The 21,423-nt window shown below is 39.4% G+C and overlaps 1 protein-coding gene across 1 annotated transcript; it reads right to left on the bottom strand.

Annotated features, from left to right (window-relative positions):
- Positions 1-5,904: 5,904 nt before the first annotated feature.
- LOC142167455 (secreted RxLR effector protein 161-like) lies at positions 5,905-6,621 on the bottom strand. The gene has a single exon (XM_075227605.1). It carries the CDS (start codon positions 6,619-6,621, stop codon positions 5,905-5,907), a length of 717 nt encoding a protein of 238 aa, XP_075083706.1.
- Positions 6,622-21,423: the final 14,802 nt, after the last annotated feature.

Genomic DNA, 21,423 nt, shown 5'->3' on the forward strand with positions numbered 1-21,423 from the left:
TACTTTTATTACTTACTGAGTTTTCGTACTCACATTACTCCCTGCACCTTGTGTACAGATTCAGGTAGTTTTAAACCCCGTAGCGGGTGTTGATTGCTCAGTGGCAGAGTCATTAGAGTTAGCAAGGTAGCTGCCCGACGTTCGCATCACTGCTATTTCTCCCTCTTGTCTTCCTTAGACTGTATTTAGTACATTTCTAGACTCTTTGTTATATTCAGACCTTAGTAGATGCTTGTGACTTGTGACACCCCGATGTCGGGATTGTATATTTATTCCGCACTGGTTATTTAGACTTATACTATAAGATTTCTCATTAATTAATGGCTTAAAAATGACTGTTATAGAAAAATGCTTAGATTTGGGAATTGTGTCGGCTGGCCTAGTTCCACGATAGGAGCCATCATGACCGGTTCAATTTTAGGGTCGTGATAAATTGGTATCAGAGCCTAGATTACATAGGTCTCACGAGTCATGAGCGGGTTTAGTAGAGTCTCGCGGATCGGTACGGAGACGTCTGTATTTATCCTCGGGAGGCTACAGAACCTTTAGGAAAAACTTCACATTCTTGAATTCTTATCGTGCGTCCTTGATTCAGCTTGAAATGTAACTCCTTGAATTCCTTCCACGCATATGCGCGCATGAGCTCTTAGTATCACATATGCATCGATGGCTTGTGATTCCCTGATTGAGGGGCAAGATGTGATCTTTGTGTGTTGATGTTGGGCCAGTCTGGAGGACTTGAGGCCGGGGTTTTTCCTACAGCTTGAGCACTGAGGCGTTGATGGTGTTGGCACGTGCTTTTGGATTTGTATGTCCGATAATGTCCCTATTAGTGGGAGTGATGACTGGATAGCTACGTGATGAGTATGATGTGACTGCGAGATGTGTACACATGATTTGGACAAGACAAGAAGGGTCTGCTTGGGGGTAGTAAGAACTATCCGGTGCTTGATTTCCATCGTGATTTGATGTATAGCCCGAGTTGTGGGCGTGTTGAAGGACCTTTTCATGTTGCCTAGTTGGGAAGTGAAGTAGATTTCACATTGTGATACGAGTTCAGACTTAGGAAGATTAAGTGACTACGTAATGTTTATGAAGGTGGAAGGGTATAAAAAGATGTTAGTTTGAGGCGAGGCAGGTGGATTATCTCCTGCAAAGTGTTCTGAAGTTTGTGTGATCCTTTATGTTGTTTATTGGAAAATCTCTATTACTAGTGAAATATATGTGTTGCAATTTGAATATGGGTCGCCTAAGAAAGTGGGCTTGACTGTTACGAGGGTGAATGCGAGATTTGCAAAAGATTTGAAGTACTAGATGGTATGTGTTGAGTTATTGTGTGTTTTGATATATGGCTTAGAGCCAAGTGGGTGAGTTTGGGTTAAGGAATTTTGGTGTTATAGTAAGAAGAAGTATCAAGTTGAAGGTAAATCAGAAGGAATTAGGATAGATGGGATAGTTGGGTAGTAGGCTGGATTGGCATAGTAAGGATATGATTAGTTCTTTGGATGCTTACGAGGTAATGAGTTTCTGCAGGTGTCTCGCGGCAATGCTCTTGGGTTTTAGTGGCCTACATAGCTTGGTTGAGTTAGAAGGATTCAGTCCTGACGGTTTAGTTTTGTGCAAATGGGATTCGGAGAGTCCTTGATGGTTTCTACCATGGTTAGAGATGTATATTTTTCTACAAGTGTGAGGAGTATGGGGTGTATGGTGATTTTCTTCTAGATGGGATTAATGGAAACTTCTTCCCTAGTTGAGTACGTAGTTGCTTGTAGCTCGAAATGGATATGAAGTTCTCATGGTTATCTTAGGATGGTATGTTATATGTGGTATGTTGTATAGGATTGAGATTTGCATGTGTAAGGTCACAGTTCATTTCTGAAAGGAAGGTCATAAATTCTTAGGCAACACTGGCAGTTTCAGAAGATTAGGGAAATGATATTACTAATTGGGTTGGCTTGATTAGAGTATACATTTTTAGAAAAGGGAGATGTGTTTGAGTTACTGATACTTCCTTAGTATTGCGACTATCTCTTGTTGGATCGACTGCTGATATTCGATTTTTCCTGGTGGCACAAAAGAATTTTAGAAGTATTCCTCGTGGGATGATCGTGTAAATGACAAAGTGTGAACATTCTGGTGGCGGAGTCGAGATCAGAGATGGTGATCCATATGTTCTATGGATTGGGAGACTGAGAGCTCTCATGAGTAGATTGTTTCGTGGTTATGAACTGTGAGAAAAAAAATGTAGCCAAGGTTGGCCAGAGGTTAGTATGTGTTGTGATTTAGTCACTGTAGACTTTTGGAGGGTATTTAACTATTGTGGGTGACCAGAGTTGATTTAAGGTTCATTGGTAGGCCTGTATGGATGTGTGTTCTGCACTGCATCGGATTTGTTGACTCCGAATTGCTATTGTTGAGGGATGTTCCATTTGAGTGTTATTGAGCTTATTTGTGTTCTGGAGTGATCTACGAGTTACCCTTCGGTATGACGAGAAGTTGTGATTGTTGGCTATATTCACATATGGTGCGGTTCTATTGGGGTTTTATAGCAAGATTTGAGCGGAAAGAGTATTGGGTGTTGTTTTTTGGATGGCGTATTGGTTATGTTCTTTCGGGCTTCTTGTGGTGTTATGTTATTTGCCTCTCTGTGGTTATGGTGATTCACTTTTGGTACTAGACATCAATAGTGCGTGGTTGGTGATTTTGAGCATGGTGACTTGAGGTGATTCATGTGGACCAGTGTTTGGAAAGGGTCGCGCATTGTAGTGAAACTATGTGGAGGAATGATATTTTGGGTTAGATTCGTGTGTTCTTGTTTCACGATGTGTGATGGGTTCTTAGCATCGTGTTGTGTTAGTACTAGTGAGCTTGCAGTACAACTCTCTCATTTGAGTTATTTTCCATGATTTGAGGATATGTGTACTATTGCTTATTGGTGCACGGGTTGCACGGGTTGTAGCTTGAGATTGTATCGATGTGTCATGTCACTAGAGTAGACGTATTGGATGAGATGAGGTCATTGGGATCTTGAATGAATACTATTATATTCGATTTCAGCATGTGGGAAGGATAATATTAGGATTCGACTTAGAAATTTACTACAGTCCTTGCAGAAGGATAGGGAACTCCATGACTGGTTGATCCGAAGAATGGTTATGACTTTATGTGTGTTTCCTTCATCATTGGCAGTATACGAAAGTGTTGGAATGAGGCTTTGTTTGGAAGGAGATTTATTACCGATATTGGGTTATTTGAGCAGCTGCTTTGATCAGAAGTTATCGCTACGAGTAGCTGAGTTATGTGGTATATCATGTGATTACATATTGGTTACGAATATGGGTTGATACAGCTTGTTCAGACTTATTCAGAGTATAGATGTGAGGTTCTGATCTTATAGATGATTTCGGAAGTGGAAACTTGGTTCTAAGGTTAATGGGCTAGGCTAGATTATGAAGTCAGTTATGCTGTGCTATTGGATCTATTTGAGATAGGGTGACATAGGATTATTCCCGGGTATGTGCATGGTAAGGTTATACAGCGATTTGATGGTTTTCAGAACAACTCTGGGCATGTTCGAGGACGAACGTAAGTTTAAGTGGGGGAGAATGTAACGACCCGGTCGAGACGATCCAAACATGAAAGTTGTAGTCCTTTGTGTCTATTTTTCAGAAATGTAAACTAATTGGCATTTAGATTTGTGTACAAAAAGTTATGGTAGTTACACTACAGTCCGTCCGGGGAGAGTTTGAAAATCTCTGTTGCACAGGGCTGACATTGGAAGCTTATATCTCGCAATATATAATGACTCAGGAAATGAGCAACCTATGAAATTATAGCTCTTGATGTCTAGTATTCAGAACATCAAACCATTTGTCATTTGGAGTTGTGTGGAAAAATTAATGGCAATTATACTGAAGGTTGTCTGGAATGAGTTTGAAAATCGTTGACGAGGAATTTGCTCATCGCGAACGCGAGAGGAGGGTCGCGAACACGAAGAATAAACCCCTGGGCAGCAGAATAAAGTCCAAATTCGTCCCATTCTTTTATTTTTGGACCAAGGAAGCTCGGGTGGGGCGATTTTTCGAGGGATTTTGAGAGAAAACAATAGGGTAAATGTTCTTAACACAATTTTTGATAGATTACTCGAATCCATCATTGTTTTTAACATTTAATTTGTGATTTTAAGTTAGAAAAGTTTGAAAACCCTCTTGGATAGATTTGAGGATTTGAGGGTCGAAATGTTATCGGAATTTAGTAATTTTGGTATGGTTAGACTCATGGTTGAATGAGTTGTTGGATTTTGTAAGTTTCGTCGGATTTCGGGATGTGGGCCCCACAGACAATTTTGAGTTAAATTTTGGGTTTTGTTGGAAAATTAGTATTTTTATATGGAATTAATTCCTTTAATTAGTATTGACTGAATTGAATTAACTATGGCTAGATTCGGGTGGATTGGAGGCCGATTCAAGGGCCAAAGGCATTTCGGAGTAGGATTTTGCTCGGATTGAGGTAAGTAATGATTGTAAATATTTGTCCTGAGGGTATGAAACCCCGAATTTCACATCGTTGTGCTATTTTGAAGTGAGGTACACGCTAGTTGACGAGTGTGAGATCGTGCACCGTTGGGGATCGTGACTTAGTCCGTCCCGTATGACTGTTTAACTGCGTATTTAATTGAAAACTATTTGCTATCATCATGTTTTGGGCTGAATGTAATATTTGGGCCTCGTGCCAACTGTTTTGGACCCTTCGGGGATTTTTACTACTATTCCTCATTATTTTGACCTTATATTTGTACTAAGTAATGTTATATTCTACTGCTTTTATAACTCAACCATGTTTACTCTATTTTGACATCTTAAATGATAGTTTGGGCTGAGCATCATATTTTACTGTGCCTGAGTAGCTTTTAGAGATTTCTGACTGAGTAGGGCCGAGGGCCTGTGTTCTGAGGTTATTATGGGATCAGGTTGCACGCTGCAGCAGTGTTATATTGATTTATGATCTTGAGGCCGAGGGCCCGAGTTTTTATGCCATGAGGTGGCTTGATATTGCGCTTGGGCCGTAAGGGGCCCCTCTCGGAGTCTGTACACCCCCAATGAGCGCGGGTACCCAGTGTGAGTGATATGATGTAGCCCAAGGGGCTGTTGTTGTTTCATATTGTTGCCCAAGGGGTTGTTCTTGATCCATGTTTGGCCCGAGGGGCTGTTCTTGTTCCATGTTTGGCCCGAGGGGCGATTCTTGATTCCTGTTATGCCCGAGGGGCTGATTACGAGTGTTTGGCCCGAGATTCGCAGCACTGCTATTTCTCCCTCTTGTCTTCCTTAGACTGTATTTAGTACATTTCTAGACTCTTTGTTGTATTCAGACCTTAGTAGATGCTCGTGACTTGTGACACCCCGATGTCGGGCTTGTATATTTATTTCGCACTGGTTATTTAGACTTATACTATAAGATTTCTTATTAATTAATGACTTAAAAATGACTGTTATAGAAAAATGGTTAGATTTGGGAATTGTGTCGGCTGGCCTAGTTCCACGATAGGCGCCATCACGACCGGGTCGATTTTAGGGTCGTGACAGCCCAATAATCACATAATATTAATATTTAATATAGGAACATTAGTTGCACATAAACAAATCTCTTCTATAATGTCCATCATAAATACCATAATACGATAAACTACTAAATGTGAGTTAGGGCGCCTATATATAATTTGTCTACATACTCCCTTCCATATACTACAATATTAGCAACTAATCGTACCAGGTCCATAAGCTATAAAATATTATAGTCCACAATAATGTCTTATTGAGACTTATCCTGTAATATATCAAAACAATAATGTGCACATCATTATGAGAAACAGGAAACCATTAATGTATATAAAAAACACAAATGAGCTCAGAGTGTCAAAACATCATAAATACATATGTCATAAATACAACCAAGACCCATTCTATGTACATGTTCTTTAAATATCTTTGGCTGTAAACCTTTCGTTAACGGATCTGCAATCATGAGATCTGTTCTAATATGCTCAAGTGACACTCTTTTTTTCTGAGCTTCCTCCTTGACGGTAAAGTACTTTAATTCCATATGTTTGGCACCTTTGGAGTACTTATCGTTCTTGGAGAAGAATACTGCTGCAGAATTATCACAGTAAATTTTTAGCGGCTTGGTAATGGTGTCGACAACCCCAAGTCCTGAAATAAAGTTTCGTAGCCATAATACATGAATTGTGGCCTCAAAACATGCCACAAATTCTGCTTCCATCGTGGATGTAGCAATAACAGACTGTTTGGCACTCTTCCACGATATTGATCCTTCAGTTAATTGGAACAAATAATCAAACGTGGATTTTCTAGTGTCAATACATCCAGTGAAATCTGAATCCGAGTATCCAACAACTTCCAAATGCTTGGATCTCCTATACATGAGCATGTAATCTTTCGTTCCTTTCAGGTACCTCAAAATTTTCTTTGTAGCTTTCCAGTGATCAATTCCTAGGTTACTTTGATATCTTCCTAATATTCCAACTGCAAAACTAATATCCAGTCTTGTGCAGGTTTGAGCATACATCAGACTACCAACAATTGAAGAGTAATGAATTGATTCCATTTCCTTTCATTCTACATCATTCTTAGGGCATTGAAACTAAATTTGTCCCCTTTTTAAATTGGAACAATTCCTGCGGAACAATTGTTTATATTAAATCTCTCTAGAATTCTTTCGATATAGCCTTTCTGAGACAATCCCAATAATCTTTGTGATCTATCATGGAATATTTCTATTCTTATCACATGCCTCACCCATATCTTTCATTTCAAAATTCTTAGAAAGAAAATCTTTAGTCTCACGCAATATGCCTAAATCATTAGCAGCAAGTAGAATATCATCAACACATAGGACTAAAAATACAAACTTGCTCCCACTGATCTTTTGGTATATATACCGATCAACGGTATTTTTCACAAATCCAAAAGATGTTATGGTATCATTAAACTTTATATACCATTGTCGTGAGGCTTCTTTAAGTCCATATATTGACTTCTTCAGTTTACACACCATTTGACCTTTTCCTTTAGTTTTGAAACCCTCTGGTTGGTCCATATAAACTTCCTCCTCGAGATCTCCATTAAGAAAGACAGTTCTCACATCCATTTGGTGTAACTCTAAATCATAATGACCCACCAAAGCCATAATAATTCTTAACAAGTCTTTCTTTGAAACCAGTGAAAAGGTCCCTTTATAATCAATGCCTCCTTGCTAAGTATAACTCTTGGCAAAAAGTCTGGCTTTGTATCGTTTAATATTGCCATTTGAATCGCGTTTGGTCTTAAAGACCCATCTACACCCGATTCTTTTAGAACCTTCTGGCAATTCAACAAGATCTCAGACTTTATTGCATTCTATAGATTTTAACTCTTCTTTCATTGCATTAATCCATTTATCAAACTCATTACTTTCTATGACTTGTGAAAATGAAACCGGATCCTTATTAAGACCAATGTCAAAATCTAACTCTTGCAAATAAACCACATAATTATCCAAAATAGCCGATTTTTTAACTCTTTGAGATTTTCTTAATGGAATTTCTTGTGGTTCATTTGTGTCAGATATTTGTGAGTTAGTTTCTTCATAAAGTGTTTCATCCAAATTTTGCTTGGTGTTGTCAAAGTGTTCTTCAACAACTAGAACAATATTTGGTATTTCTGTGGAAGTAGGCACATTCCTGGGTAATAGAATATTGATCCTCACCTCTTTAATTTACACACTTTGCTTTTTAACACTCCCACTAACTTCACCATTCTCAACGAATCTTGCATTACCGGTTTCAACAATTCTCGAACTATGGTTTGGACAATAAAATACATACCCTTTAGATTTCTCTGGGTAACCAATAAAGTAACCACTTATTGTTCGAGAATCTGGTTTCTTTTAATATGGATTATAAACTCTAGCTTCCGTTGGGCAACCCCAAACATACAGGTGCCTTAGACTAGGTTTCCTTCCTGACCACAGTTCAAAAGGGGTCTTTAGAATTGCCTTACTAGGAACCCTGTTTAATAAATATACAACGGTTTTAAGAGCATACATCCACAATGATTTGGGTAATGAGGAATTACTTATCATTCTCCTAACCATATCCATAAGTGTTCGATTACGCCTTTGTGCAACACCATTTTGTTGAGGTATTCCTGGCATAGTATACTGTGCGCATATGCCATGTTCCTCGAGGAAATTTGCAAATGGACCTGGACATTGTCCTGATTCATTATATTCTCCATAATATTTACCACCTCTATCTGACCTAATGATTTTCACCTTTCTATTTAATTTCCTTTCAACTTCATTAACAAACACCTTGAGAGCATCTGTTGCTTGAGATTTTTCTTTCAGCAAATAGATGTATCCATAACGTGAAAAATCATCAATAAAAGTGATAAAATATTTCTCGCCACCAAAAGATGGAACATCAAAGGGTCCACAAATATCAATGTGTATAATTTTAAGAAGCTGGGTGCTTCTTGTGGCACCTTTCTTACTATGCTTGGTTTGCTTCCCCTTAATGCAATCCAAACATATAGTAAGATTAGTAAAATTTAGATTCAGAAGAATCTCATTCTTTTTTAATCTTTCTAACCTTTCTTTGGATATATGACCCAAACGTCTATGCCACAAGTAAGCAGAACTTTCATCTAGTGAACTACATTGAATTCCAACATTATATTGAACGGTAAGAAGGGATTCACAAAAAACCAATATCGAGTTTCAATTTATATAAACCATCACTAAGAAAACCAGAACAATAAAAAATGTCACTCTTATATAAATTAAAACATCCATTTCCAAACTTTAAATCAAATCCAGAAACATCAAGTCTTGAAAGAGAAATCAAATTCCTAGAAATTGAAGGTACATAAAGAGTTTGTAATAGATCAAAGTGACGTCCAGTCTCCATTGTCAAACGATAAGTCCCTATGCCTTCAATTGGAGCCATCATACGATTTCCCATGAACAAGAAATCCTTATTTAGATTTGTAGTTTGGATCGTAAGGAATCCTTGCAATGTAGTAGATACATGAGCAGTTGCACCAGATTCAAGCCACCAAGTATTATTAGGAACTTTTATTAAATTTGATTCGAAACCTACAAAAGCATTAATTGTACCTGTCTTTTCGAATCAAGCTTTACTTTTCAGGCAATCTTTCAGATAGTGTAACACCCCGAAAAAAAATTTGGCTTAGGTATGAATGAGTTAAAGGAGTAGTAAGGATATATTTTGAACATGTGAAGTCCCATCGGGATGATTATGGGTGAAAATAGTTGTTTCAAAATCAAGATGGAAAGTGAGGTGCATAAGATTTGACAAAATCGACTAGGTTTGCAGAAGGTTCGTATTCCATCAGGTTTTAGTGAACATGTGTAAGGAATTTGGGAAAACTCAAAGTATGAAAGTTGTAGGCCTTTGAAATAGCTTTCCAACGATATATTTTGAAACCCCAACGGAGCTCTGTACAAAAGGTTATGGCCATTTTATAGAGAGGTGTGCAACCACCATGGTCCTGCAGCGTTTTACCGCGGTCGTGGTGGTGAGGCAGTGTCTCAGCGATTTACCGCGATCGGGACCACAGCCGCACCAACCGGGATGGGTGGATGACTTGGGAAGTCATTTTTAGCCCTATTTCGTCCCCCACAGCCCCAAAACATAAAAACTTGCTCTTCAAAGGAAAACTCTCAAAAACCTAACTCGTCAAGGGTCCCTCCACTATCCAAGGTAAGTTCTAATGGTGATTCTAAGTTAATTTCAATTTCTAAACATCTTATTAACATGCGTAAACCCTCCACATTATTAGATATTCGATTTGGGATACCATTGTTGAGAGAAGAAACCCTAGAACTCGAATTCAAGAAGATTGAACGTCAAAAAGGTAATATCTTCACCCTCTAGTTGATTCTATCATTGAATTAATGGTTATAGACTCTATTTCATGAGATATGAGTTGATGGGTTCGATAGAAAAGCATGAATGGTGATAGGTTTGGGTTGTTGATAGGTTATTATTGGTTATGGGTGTTGATTACCTTATAGGTGATAAAGAATAATGTTGTTTATAACCATTTGAGACTTTATAATTTATAATAGTAAGAGAATGGGTTATTGGGGGTAGAAACACCATTAATAAGGGCTATGAAGCTTTATGCCACCGAGTGTTTGATAAAATGCCTAAGTGACCAAAACATGACTATTGTTGCTAATTTGGAATCCCTTTGACTTGTATTGATATAGATTAAAGTTGAAAGGGTTGGCAAATGTTGTATTATGCTCAAGAGTAGGAAGTTAAGGTATGTGAGGCTAACTCTCTATGTTTGGGAATGTTAATGATTCTCCCTACATTACGTATCTTTTACGACGTATCAATTGCCTCAGAAATATAGTTAAGCCTAGTTCCTTGAATAGTTGTAGAACTTCTATTCTCTAGATTCGTAACTCATTTATGACTTTCATTCTGAACGTTGTGAGCTCAGTTCACTTGGTCTTGATGTCCCTAAGTCTTAGTATAGCTTACTCAGCATGTCATAAACAGTTGAAGTTTCATTGTTCATAACCTGTTCAAGAATACATGTCTCATTCTAGTCCTATTCAGTATTCCAATTTTATGTAACTCAGTATGATTCAATATTCCAGTATTATGTAACTCAGTATGATTCATTATTCCAGTATAATATAACTCAGTGTGATCCAGTATTCCAATATTATATAACTCAGCGTGATTCTGTATTTCACTATTATGTATTGCAGTATGATTCTCAGTTCCTGATTTTAAATCCCTGAATGTTGAACACCTATATTTGGGCCTGAGGCCGCAACTAATGCTTTATGCATCTTTGGGGCTGAGGCCGCAGTTTATGCTTTATGCATCTTTGGGCCTGAGGCTGCAGTTTATGCTTTATGCATTTTGGACCTGAGGTCGCAGTTATGTATACGTATACTTGGGCCCGAGGCCGCAGTTTGTGCACACACACACACACATATATATATATATTGGGCCTGAGGCTGCAGTTTAATATTCAGATAAACAGGTTGTTCATCATTCAGAAGAGAGAGTATTCATATCCTTACTTCCTTTCAGTTCAATTATTAGTTACCATTCAGTTATCAGCTATCATATCAGTTACCAGTTATCAGTTCAGTTATCAGTTATCAGTTCAATTTTAGTTTGAATAGTTATCATTTCAGTTATCAATTATAAATTCTCAGTTATCAACTTAGTTTCAGTTTCAGCATTTATAATTCTTTCTTTTAGTTGCTTTACATACCAGTACAATTCAAATATACTGACGTCCCTTTTACTCGGGGCTTGCATCTCACAATGCAGGCAATGAATTACAGGTTGATGATTCCAAGCGTTAGGATTCTCGTACCAGCTATTTGGTGATCCTAGTTCTTTCGGGGCATTATCATTACCTTACAGTCTTCAGTATATTTTTTGACAATCAGTGTTTTTAGTACTTCATTAGAGGCTTCATAGACTAGAGTAACAGTTAGACAGAGTCTCTGACTTTTCATATTAAGCTATGTTAGCTACAAATATGTTTCAGAATTGTAGTAGTATTTCCGCACTTTGATTTATATCATTCAGATTTTCAGTATATCAGTATGTGTTAGTTTATCTTCCGCATTCAGTATGTTATGATACCACATGTTGATTCAGCCAGCCAGTTGGTTCGCTCGGTCACATGTAGTCAAGCACCAAGTGTCGTGTTACGTCCAGGCCCAAGTTCGGGGTGTGACAAAGCTTGGTATCAAAGCACCAGGTTCAAGAGTCCTAGGGAGTCTATGAAGCCATGTCCAGTGGATTTCCTTTATATATGTGTGCCGGCCACTCATATAAATGGTTAACTACTAAGACATCCAGGATTGTCTCATTTCTTTCTACTCTAGATAGTGCCATGAATCTTAGAGAAATAGGTAACCTTTTCTTCCTATCAAATTCCAAACGTATTGGATGCCCAAGTGACACGCATGAGAAACCTAAAGTCCTAGAGAGGATAATTGCCTGTTGAGGTATAATTATGGAGTACAGATTGGTAAATACGAGACTTTAGAGGATGTAAAAAGTGGGATGCAATGGATAGTGTTACAGATTAGAGCATAACCTTATCAGAAAGTACAAAAACAGTTATCATGTCTTATGGTTAGCAGTTTACCTTAGTTACCAGTTATACAGTCTTTCAGTTAGCAAGTTTATGGTTATTCAGTATGCCAGTATTCAGTTATATGTTTACCAAATATCCAATTTTCAGTGTATCAAACTTCTAGGTGACTTGTGAGTATGCAGTGATGCATATGAGTTCTCAAAGAAAATGTAAGTAACAGTGATTGTTGATACCCAATTTTTTTCTATGTATTTTTATATATATAATACTTTAAAAATAGCATATATATGCATACATAAGCATACCCAAGTGTTTTAGTATTTTTCCAATCTTTTGAAGAGTTTTTAAAATCAATTTACTATCCATTTTAGCAGTACAAAATCCATAATTATTCTCAAAATCATCAATTTTGGTGAATAATTTATTTTATTCCCATATTTATACTAAAATATAGTTAAGATAATTTTTTGTACATTTTTACAAATTTATTTGGTATTTAAAAGACTAAATTGCATATAATTGCAATTCTAGCCTACTTTAAGATTAATAGCATTTTATAATTGTAAAATTGGTTTCAGTATTTTAAAATTGATATTTATATATTATTAATTGGCTCAGTACTTTTAATTTTCTTTTAAAATCATTTTTACTATTTTTATAAAGTAAAAGGAAAAAATGGCTATTTAAAATTTAGCCCTATTTCATTTCAATTACAGACCCCATTTTATTTCAATTTTAGCCATTAAATTGACCCAATCCTAACCCCAATCGGACCAGCCCATTTTTATTTGACCTAACCCATAACCCAATCCAAACGGCCCTACCCGGTTCCCACCTACCCTCTTAGATCTAGGCCGTTGATCATACAGATCAACGGCCATAATTTACCCTTCCATAATTGTAAGCACGTGATTTTTGCTTCACGGACAATCGCTCCAAAAGAAAATAAAAATAGTGACAAATGGCTTCGCTGTACAATTTTTCGAGCTTTCTGTGACATGTGTTGTTAGTCGTTTGTGGGTCTGTCCATTTTGCATCTAGTCATTATCAAACAAAAATACAAAAAATATATGTGTCGTTAAAAGAAAATTCAAAAATATAAATATATGTGCGTCGTTCGTTCTAGGTTGTGATTTAACTTACTTAAATATTTTCGTGATAATTGTGTGGGAATGTTACATTATTGTTGATGTTAATTTCATTATTTTATTTTTGTTTAAAAGAAAAAAAAAAAAGAAAGCAAAAGAGTGAGGGATTAAAATCGATTTGGGCCCAGAAATTGAAACAAAAAAGGGCCCAAAACCGGCACTCAGACCCAGTCCAAATCCAGCCTGCCCAAACACGGACTCAAACGACGTCGTATCGGCGTCCCCATTTGAAGCCGTTGATCTGATTCAAAGGAACGGTCCAGATCAGGCTGTTCAACTCACCTCAACGACGCCGTTTCAGGCAAATTGATCTGAGCCGTCTAAGCCTCTTGATCCAATGGTCCACACACGCACCCGTGACTCAACCCTTCACTTAAACCAAACGACCCCGTTTAACTACCAAACGACCCCGTCTCATTTCTCACCCTCAGATCCAAGCCGTTGAGATCATCTGATCTAACGGCTCAGATCCAATCCCATAGACCATATATAAACCTTCCCTTACACCCCACGCCCCCTATACCAGCACCCCATCCCTTCGTCCCCAAGATCAAACCTGAAACCCCAAACCCTAGCAAGCCGCCCTAGTCTCCCTCGCCATTAAAGCCGGCGGCACGAACGCCGGTGACCACCCCCTTCACACCCCTAAAGCATCCAACCACCCTGAACACGAATCCACTAACCACGAACCTCGAATCACCTCCTATCGTCTCGAATCTGGATTTGAAGATTCGAGACAAGACTCGATCTACACCAAACCTCACCATCTTTGTATCAGACACTCCCCTGACCTTCCTCGTGACCAAACCAAGCTTGGTTTGGTCCGAATCTACCCACAACTCCTAAAAATCCAGATCTGAAAATCCAGACCTTAGAACACATGCACCTGGGGAATCCGGCCGGTCTTGACAAGGGTTTGAGGTCTAATAGACCTTAATCAAGGTGTTCTCATGTGAGAACACCCTGATTAAAGTTCGTTCGGCCTCAAGAGTTCGAAGTTGGGTATGATTTGGGTCCGTTTTGATTTCAAAACTTTTTCGGTAAGTTTCCTTTTCTCTTTTTGGTTCTAATTAAGTTGTCAGCATGCTTCGTTATGTTTGTTTATTATTTTGTTATTTTTCATTCGGATTTCTTCCATCTCTGTCAAAGGCCTCTTATTTGGTCAGTTGTTTTCTGTTTATGTTCTAAATGTACTCTGTGATATACATGTGCGTCAATTAGATTAGTCGTCAAACGAGTTAATTCATATAGGCCCCCAGTAATTGAACAAAAGTTGTCTGATGCCCTTTAGGTCCCTGAACGTATTGTTTATCTGAACGACTGGTTATTACCTGTTATAATTAGTATAGTCGACTTGATAAATGTCGTCGATTAGTTTTCTATAACTAATGAATCGAATGAGCTAATAATGTCGCATGACTAATTGAACCTTGCCACTGACTGAATTGCCCCAGCATTGTTTGAAATGAGTTTGTCTGCATTGTAAAAATGACTGAAAAGGTCAGTCCAGGGCAGTCCTGAGTTTGAACTTTCATCAGTTCAAAATACCTTGATGATGCAATGGGCAGGGCAGTAATAATCAAGGTTAAGCAGGGGTATTCTGGGGTGTTGAAAAAGACAGAAAAGATTAGTTTAAATGGGCTGACAAATAGGGTACTAATTTAGGATTAAACTAATACCAATGGGGAGCAAGACATAAGAGTATGGGGTTTAAAATGAATAATAAAATGATGCCCATAACTCTTGATTAAACAAAAACCAAGCGTGGGGAACAAAGGGGCTGGCACCAAAGATGCTTAGGCATGGGTTTAAAGGGGTATGGGCAGACTGCAAGTTGTAGAAAAAGGCAGCTTATCTGCACTTGGTCATTTGGCTTATAAATAGGCCATTCGAGAACTTAAAGAGGGCTGGACTTTTAGTCTTCAGAAAAAAAGAAAACAAAGTGGAAATTTTTTAGTCTTAAGGCTGGAGTTTTAATCTGAAGAGAGGTCTAGTGAGTCCAAAGAAAAACTGAAAAACATAAGGTAGCTCCCAGTAAACATTGCAACCAAACACTGTCTGAAAGTTGTATAAGAGTGCATTTTGGTCAAGCTGTCTTGGCCAAGTTCTGTTGCTTGCATTGACTGAGCTGTTTATGGTTGTTGAGTTGTTGGTGTTGCTGCATTGAACACTCTGTTAGTACTGTGGTTTCTCTACTCTTTCCTGGGACTACTCGACTATCTGTTAGTTCTTCTGTTCTGGGAAATATTGCTGGTTGTCTGTGGGCTGTGGAAAACATTTGATTGTTGGTTTGTTGCTGTGCTGTTGCTGTGTATCTGCTGTTGCTGTGTTTACTGCATACTGCCCAGCTGATCACTCCTTTCTTTTTTGTCCTCTATACCAGGTACACAATTAATACCACCAATGTAACTGAAAGTTTGAGCATGAATGCAAAAGAGAGGACCTGCAGATTGTTTTTTTTATATATACATGAACTGTTACATTAAATGTCATGAAATAGTTACATTTTTGTTTGGACAATAGAAGTAGCCTACATACTCAGTATATCAATGTAGGTTAATGAATGCTAGCCATGTATGTATGTTGTTAGGTGAAAAACATTCCCAGTGTAATAAGCTGTATTTTAGACTTAGTCTGATGGTGTAGTATATTCTCTAATGTAGGCCAAATAGGAAAACTATCCACTTTAGTTAAAGTTCTTTCTCCTTTTGCCAGATTGTCACATATAAATTGATAAACTCATTTCACAGAACAAAGAATCAGTTCAGGGCCTCAACCTCATGAAGGTCGAGCCCAAATCGAAGCAAACCAAGTAGGCCCACATCGAACAAGCAGAGGCCCAGGTCTGGCCTATCACGCATGGGCTGGATTTGGGCCCATGATTATTTGTTCGGCTGACTGTGCATGCAGCCTCATTTCTGATTTTTTAGCTTTTCTGAATGTCATTACAAACAACTTGCAAGCATTTAATTAATTAGGACTATCTGCTATTTTCAATTGATAAAGACAAACACGACAAGAAGCGTAGTTGTTATAGGATATCCTTTTAAAAATAAGAACGAGATGAGCCTCGATGAAAATAAACAAAACGCGCAGATGCGGGGCCCTTTTTTAAATATGTATTATCGAAGCATTTAGGTTCCAGGACGGGTTGTTTAGCAAATCTCACAACCCTCCTAAAATAATAATACGTTAGACTCTTTAGGACGCGCCTTAATAAATCTTACTTTCTTAAACTCGGGTGCGCATTTATGTGACCCAAATCCAAATCTCGACGGATTCGAAATGTGTTTCTAGTCACGGGTACATTGATTGTGACGTGGTTCGAGATGCATGTCCATGATGTCGCAAATTCCTTTTAAAAATAGAACGAGACGAGCCTCGACAAACAAAAATATACACAGCCTCGGGGCCCTCTAACTGTATATATATTAAAACACTTAGAATTCGGGACAGGCCGTTTAGCGAATTTTTCGGCCTTACCTAAAACAACAATACGCTAGTTGCTTTAGGCACGTCTTAATAATTTATTCCCCTTAATTCGGGTGCACATTCATGTGACCCAAATCCAAATCTCAACCGAGTCGAAATATGTCAACAACCACGGGTGCATTGATGTAACGTGGTTCGAGATATGTTTTCACGACGTTGCAATTCTTGATAAAATAACAGTAAAAGACAAAAGCGGTTTAAAAGTTAAAATTTGCACATGGTTCATAATTGTATAAAAAATCAGATAAATAAGCCGAATATAACAGTTGAGCGACCGTGCTAGAACCACGGAACTCGGGAATGCCTAACACCTTCTCCCGGGTTAACAGAATTCCTTATCCAGATTTCTGGTACGCAGACTGTAATATAGAGTCATTATTTTCCTCGATTCGGGATTAAAATTGGTGACTTGGGACACCCTAAATCTCCCAAGTGGTGACTCTGAAATAAATAAACAAATCCCGTTTCGATTGTCCTTTAATTGGAAAAAACTCCCCTTGCGCCCCTCGGGTGTAAAAAGGAGGTGTGACAGCTCTGGCGACTCTGCTGGGGACCTCTTTTGAACCCAGAACCACTGGTTCAGGGTTAAGAATTTGAGCTTAGAATAATTGTTATTATTTGGCTTTATTTATTATCTGATTTTATTATATGTTTTAGCCTAAATGTGCTAAATGCTGCTTTTACCGCTTTGATATTACTTGGACGGTATATATAAACTGTGCCGAAACCCCTCTCTTCTCTCTCTCTTGAGGAGTGCACGCTGGTCGTGACTTCTTTCTGTTAGTGTCATATGCCAAAATAGAACGAGGATTCGGAGGAGTTGCAAAGTCGGATGGCCTTTTGGTTACCGGTACACAGCTCCCATCCTTGGCTCGAGTTGTCCGCTCGGGTAAGCCAGGTCTAGAACATACACCCAGGTTCTGAACTTAGTATAACAAAGCCACATGCCGGATCCCTAGTAGGAACGTTTATTTGCATCATGTGCATTTGACTTAGGGGACTCAACACAGGGGCTGGGTCCGTCTAGGACTAGCAACCTGATATGAAAAGACCATCCTGCTGCATCCTGTTTGCTTTATGCATTTACTTGTTTCAAGGCTTGCATGTTGACCGGTTTCGGAATAAGGGATAAGGAGATAATTATTTTTGAGAGATCAATATCCAGAAAATGGTTAAGACTCTGCCAGAATTTTGAAAAAAAAAATGTGTGTGTCTTATTAATTTGTTTTAGTAAGGGTCTTTGATTCATCTCTAAGAGAAAAATAGTGTGTCTCCAAATTTCGGCTTATGCCTGAACTACGTCAGTTCGATTCTCGCAGGGTGCAAGATACATAGGCAACCCCCATCGGTCTCAACTTATTTTTTCAAAATATAGGTACAATCCAAATAACGAAAGTTTTAAGGTAACATCGTACTTTTCAGAAACAACCAAAATTTCGTTTTTCTAGAAAAATAGTGTGTCAATTTGTGGATTTGAGTCTAATGAGTCTGGATCTTTGCTTAATCACCCCAATAAACATGCAGAATGAGCATGAGTCCAAGTTTGCCGGTAACAATTAGAAGCAAAATTCCCCTGGAAGTGCGATTATGGTGGGAGGATTTGGAAAAGTCGGAGCAAGACAAGGTCAAACTGCACCTGGGAGGTTTGGTTGATTTGTTGAAAGTCAGGCCTCGGTGCAACATCATAAAGGCTTTGGTTACATTTTGGGATCCGGCCCACAACGTGTTCCGTTTCTCAGATTTTGAACTCACCCCAACCTTAGAAGAAATGGCGGGTTACATGGACGTCACTGAAGGTTTGAGACACAAATACCTGATCGCTCCAAGGGCTGTGAATTCACACAAATTCATGGATCTGTTGAAGATAAGCAAAGGAGTCCCATACGCTGAACTGGATAGAGGTTTTTCTACCCTACAATTCATATACCAGAGGTACGGGAGCAAAGGAGGATTTAATGACCCAGAAAGTGGTATTTGCAGCAGGGGAAATCTAGTAAAATGGAATGAGCATAGGCGGTTCGCTTTTATGGTGGCATTTTTGGGCCTTGTGGTGTTTCCCCGAAAAGATAGAAATATCGACCTGAAGGTGGCTGGAATCGTCAAAATCCTGATTACCAACGATAAAAGCATCCTTGCTCCCATGATAATGTCAGAAATATACCGAGCCCTCACGGCTTGTAAGGCTGGAGCAGACTTCTTCGAAGGGTGCAACTTGTTGTTACAAATGTGGATGATCGAACACTTGTGTCACCACCCTCAGTATATGCGCTACATGTCTACAAATGGGGGCTGCATCGAGGGCTATAGCCTAAGGGTTTCAGGTTTCCGATCACCGGGAGGGTTTGAAGAGTGGATATCCTATCTCCGGATCATCACCGCAGACCAAATAAACTGGACTTTGGGTTGGCTCTCTGTGGAAGAAATCATATACATGCCCGCCACTGGTCCTCACTTCCTCTTGATGGGACTCAGGGGTATTCAACCTTATGCCCCTTACAGGGTAATGAGACAGTTGGGAAGATGTCAAGTACTACACCCGGACGAAGATCTCAGCACTTATGCAGTCGAGGTCAGCAGTGACGGCCAATTTCCTGAAAAGACAGTTGGGCAGATAAGGCAGTTGTTCGCAGAAAGGGACAACATTCGAGCAAGAATTGACAAAATCGAGCATTACATCTACCTAAAATGTTTGGCATGCGAGCAAACACCTCGGGAAACCCTCATTGCTTCCATCATGGGCTGCGTCCACCGGATTATGAATGAGTTGAAGAGCCTGCAAAGAGACCTTACACCTAGGGCCGCGAAAGGGCCGAAAGATGCCTCGTAGGTCCCTAAGTTGGAAAATTAGTTGTTGATCGAGTCCTGGTCGTTTTGTTTGTTGTTTCCCCATATGTTGTTTTCTTTTCCTCAAACCAAGTTTAAAACCATGGAGTCTGTACTGCGCTATTCTATTTGAAGCAATGTGTAATAGCAAATTTTGATAATGAAATTAAGCAACTCCGGAAGAATTTCTATGTGTCTTTACTTCGAGGCAGAACTACGCCTGGTCTGATTCACGCGGGGACGTGATACGTAGGCAATCCCCATAAGATTCGACCGCTTTTAATAAATAAAGAAAAGAAAGTGTAAATAAAATAAAACGCAGGGTTTCGCGAAATACTTTAAAGAGACGAATGAGCAAACCGGGATGACGCATGTTGTTTGAAGCAAAGCATGTAGAAACGGTTAACTGCCTAGGTGCATTGCATCCTCTATGTGTTATGATCAAATCTGTTAAGCTCTAACGCTGACAAAGTTTGTTGTTGTCTGTTATCAGACAGTTAGTGTTAAAGAATTCTGGCAACACATTCATACCAAACCAGATCCAAAGGACCGATAGCAACAAGCATGACTACTTCGGAGAATAGCAATGAGGAAGAAAGGCCGATGAGCCAGTTGTTAAAAGAAGCGATGGAAAAGATTGAAAGGATGGGACTAGAAATGAATGCAATGCAACTAGCCCTAGCCAAAACACAAAAGAGCCCTGAAACACTGGGACACATGCCGGAGTACCCTCACTCTGGCCCTTCCACAAGCCGCCCAAATCCCCTCTATCATCAAGAAAGAAGCCCTCATGATTCCCGAGCTCCACCACCCCATCAACCTCTCCCAACACCCAATATTCCCATTTTTGTGGGACCTGCATCAGCCCCTTTGCAGCGAACGACCAGTGAGCCATTGTTTTAGGCTCACGATACACAATACTATCCCCCTGAGCCTACATTCCATGCACCCGAACCACAGGCTTACAATCCACGTTTGGAAGTACTGGCAGAGATTGAGAAGCCGGTTAAGGCCCCTGAACAGGATGAAGTGTTGAGAAAGTTCAAAAGCCTGGAGCAATCCTTCAGGAACTTGCACGGGCTGGGCAATCAAGTAAGCGTGGCATACAAAGATCTGTGCCCTTTCCCAGACGTCCAACTCCCGGCTGGGTTCAAGATGCCCAAGTTTGATTTATATGAAGGGCACGGTGATCCCATGGCACATTTGCGGGGATTCTGTAGCAAAATGAGAGGGGCAGGAGGCAAGGATGAGCTTTTGATAGCTTATTTCGGCCAAAGTCTGAGCGGATCTGCACTGGAATAGTATACCAGGCAGGATTTCAGCAGGTGGTACACGTGGGATGATCTAGCACAAGCTTTTGCAGGTCATTTCTAGTACAATCTGGAGATAGTCCCTGACCGTCTCACGTTATTGAGAACTGGGAAGAAACCCGGGGAAAGTTTTCGCGAGTTCGGGTTCCGCTGGAGAGAACAAGCAGCTAGAGTCGATCCTCCCATGAGAGAGGGGGAGATGGTGGACTATTTTTTGAAGACATTGGATCCAACCTACTTTGGTCACTTGGTGACAACGGTTGGAAAATCTTTCAACGAGGTGGTCAAAATAGGGGTCATGATAGAAGAAGGTTTAAGGTCGGACAAGATCTTGAACTATTCGGCACTTAAGGCTACAACCCAGGCTATTCAAAGCGGCACGGGAGGTGCGCTAAGAAGAAAGAAAGAAGAGGTTGCCACGATCGAGGCAGGCATATGGTCCAGGGCTGGCAGGCCACACTACAACCAACCCAGGCCTCACAGGTC

The sequence above is a fragment of the Nicotiana tabacum genome, chromosome 12 (assembly GCF_000715075.1).
Source record: "Nicotiana tabacum cultivar K326 chromosome 12, ASM71507v2, whole genome shotgun sequence".
In the NCBI taxonomy this organism is placed as follows: Eukaryota; Viridiplantae; Streptophyta; class Magnoliopsida; order Solanales; family Solanaceae; genus Nicotiana; species Nicotiana tabacum.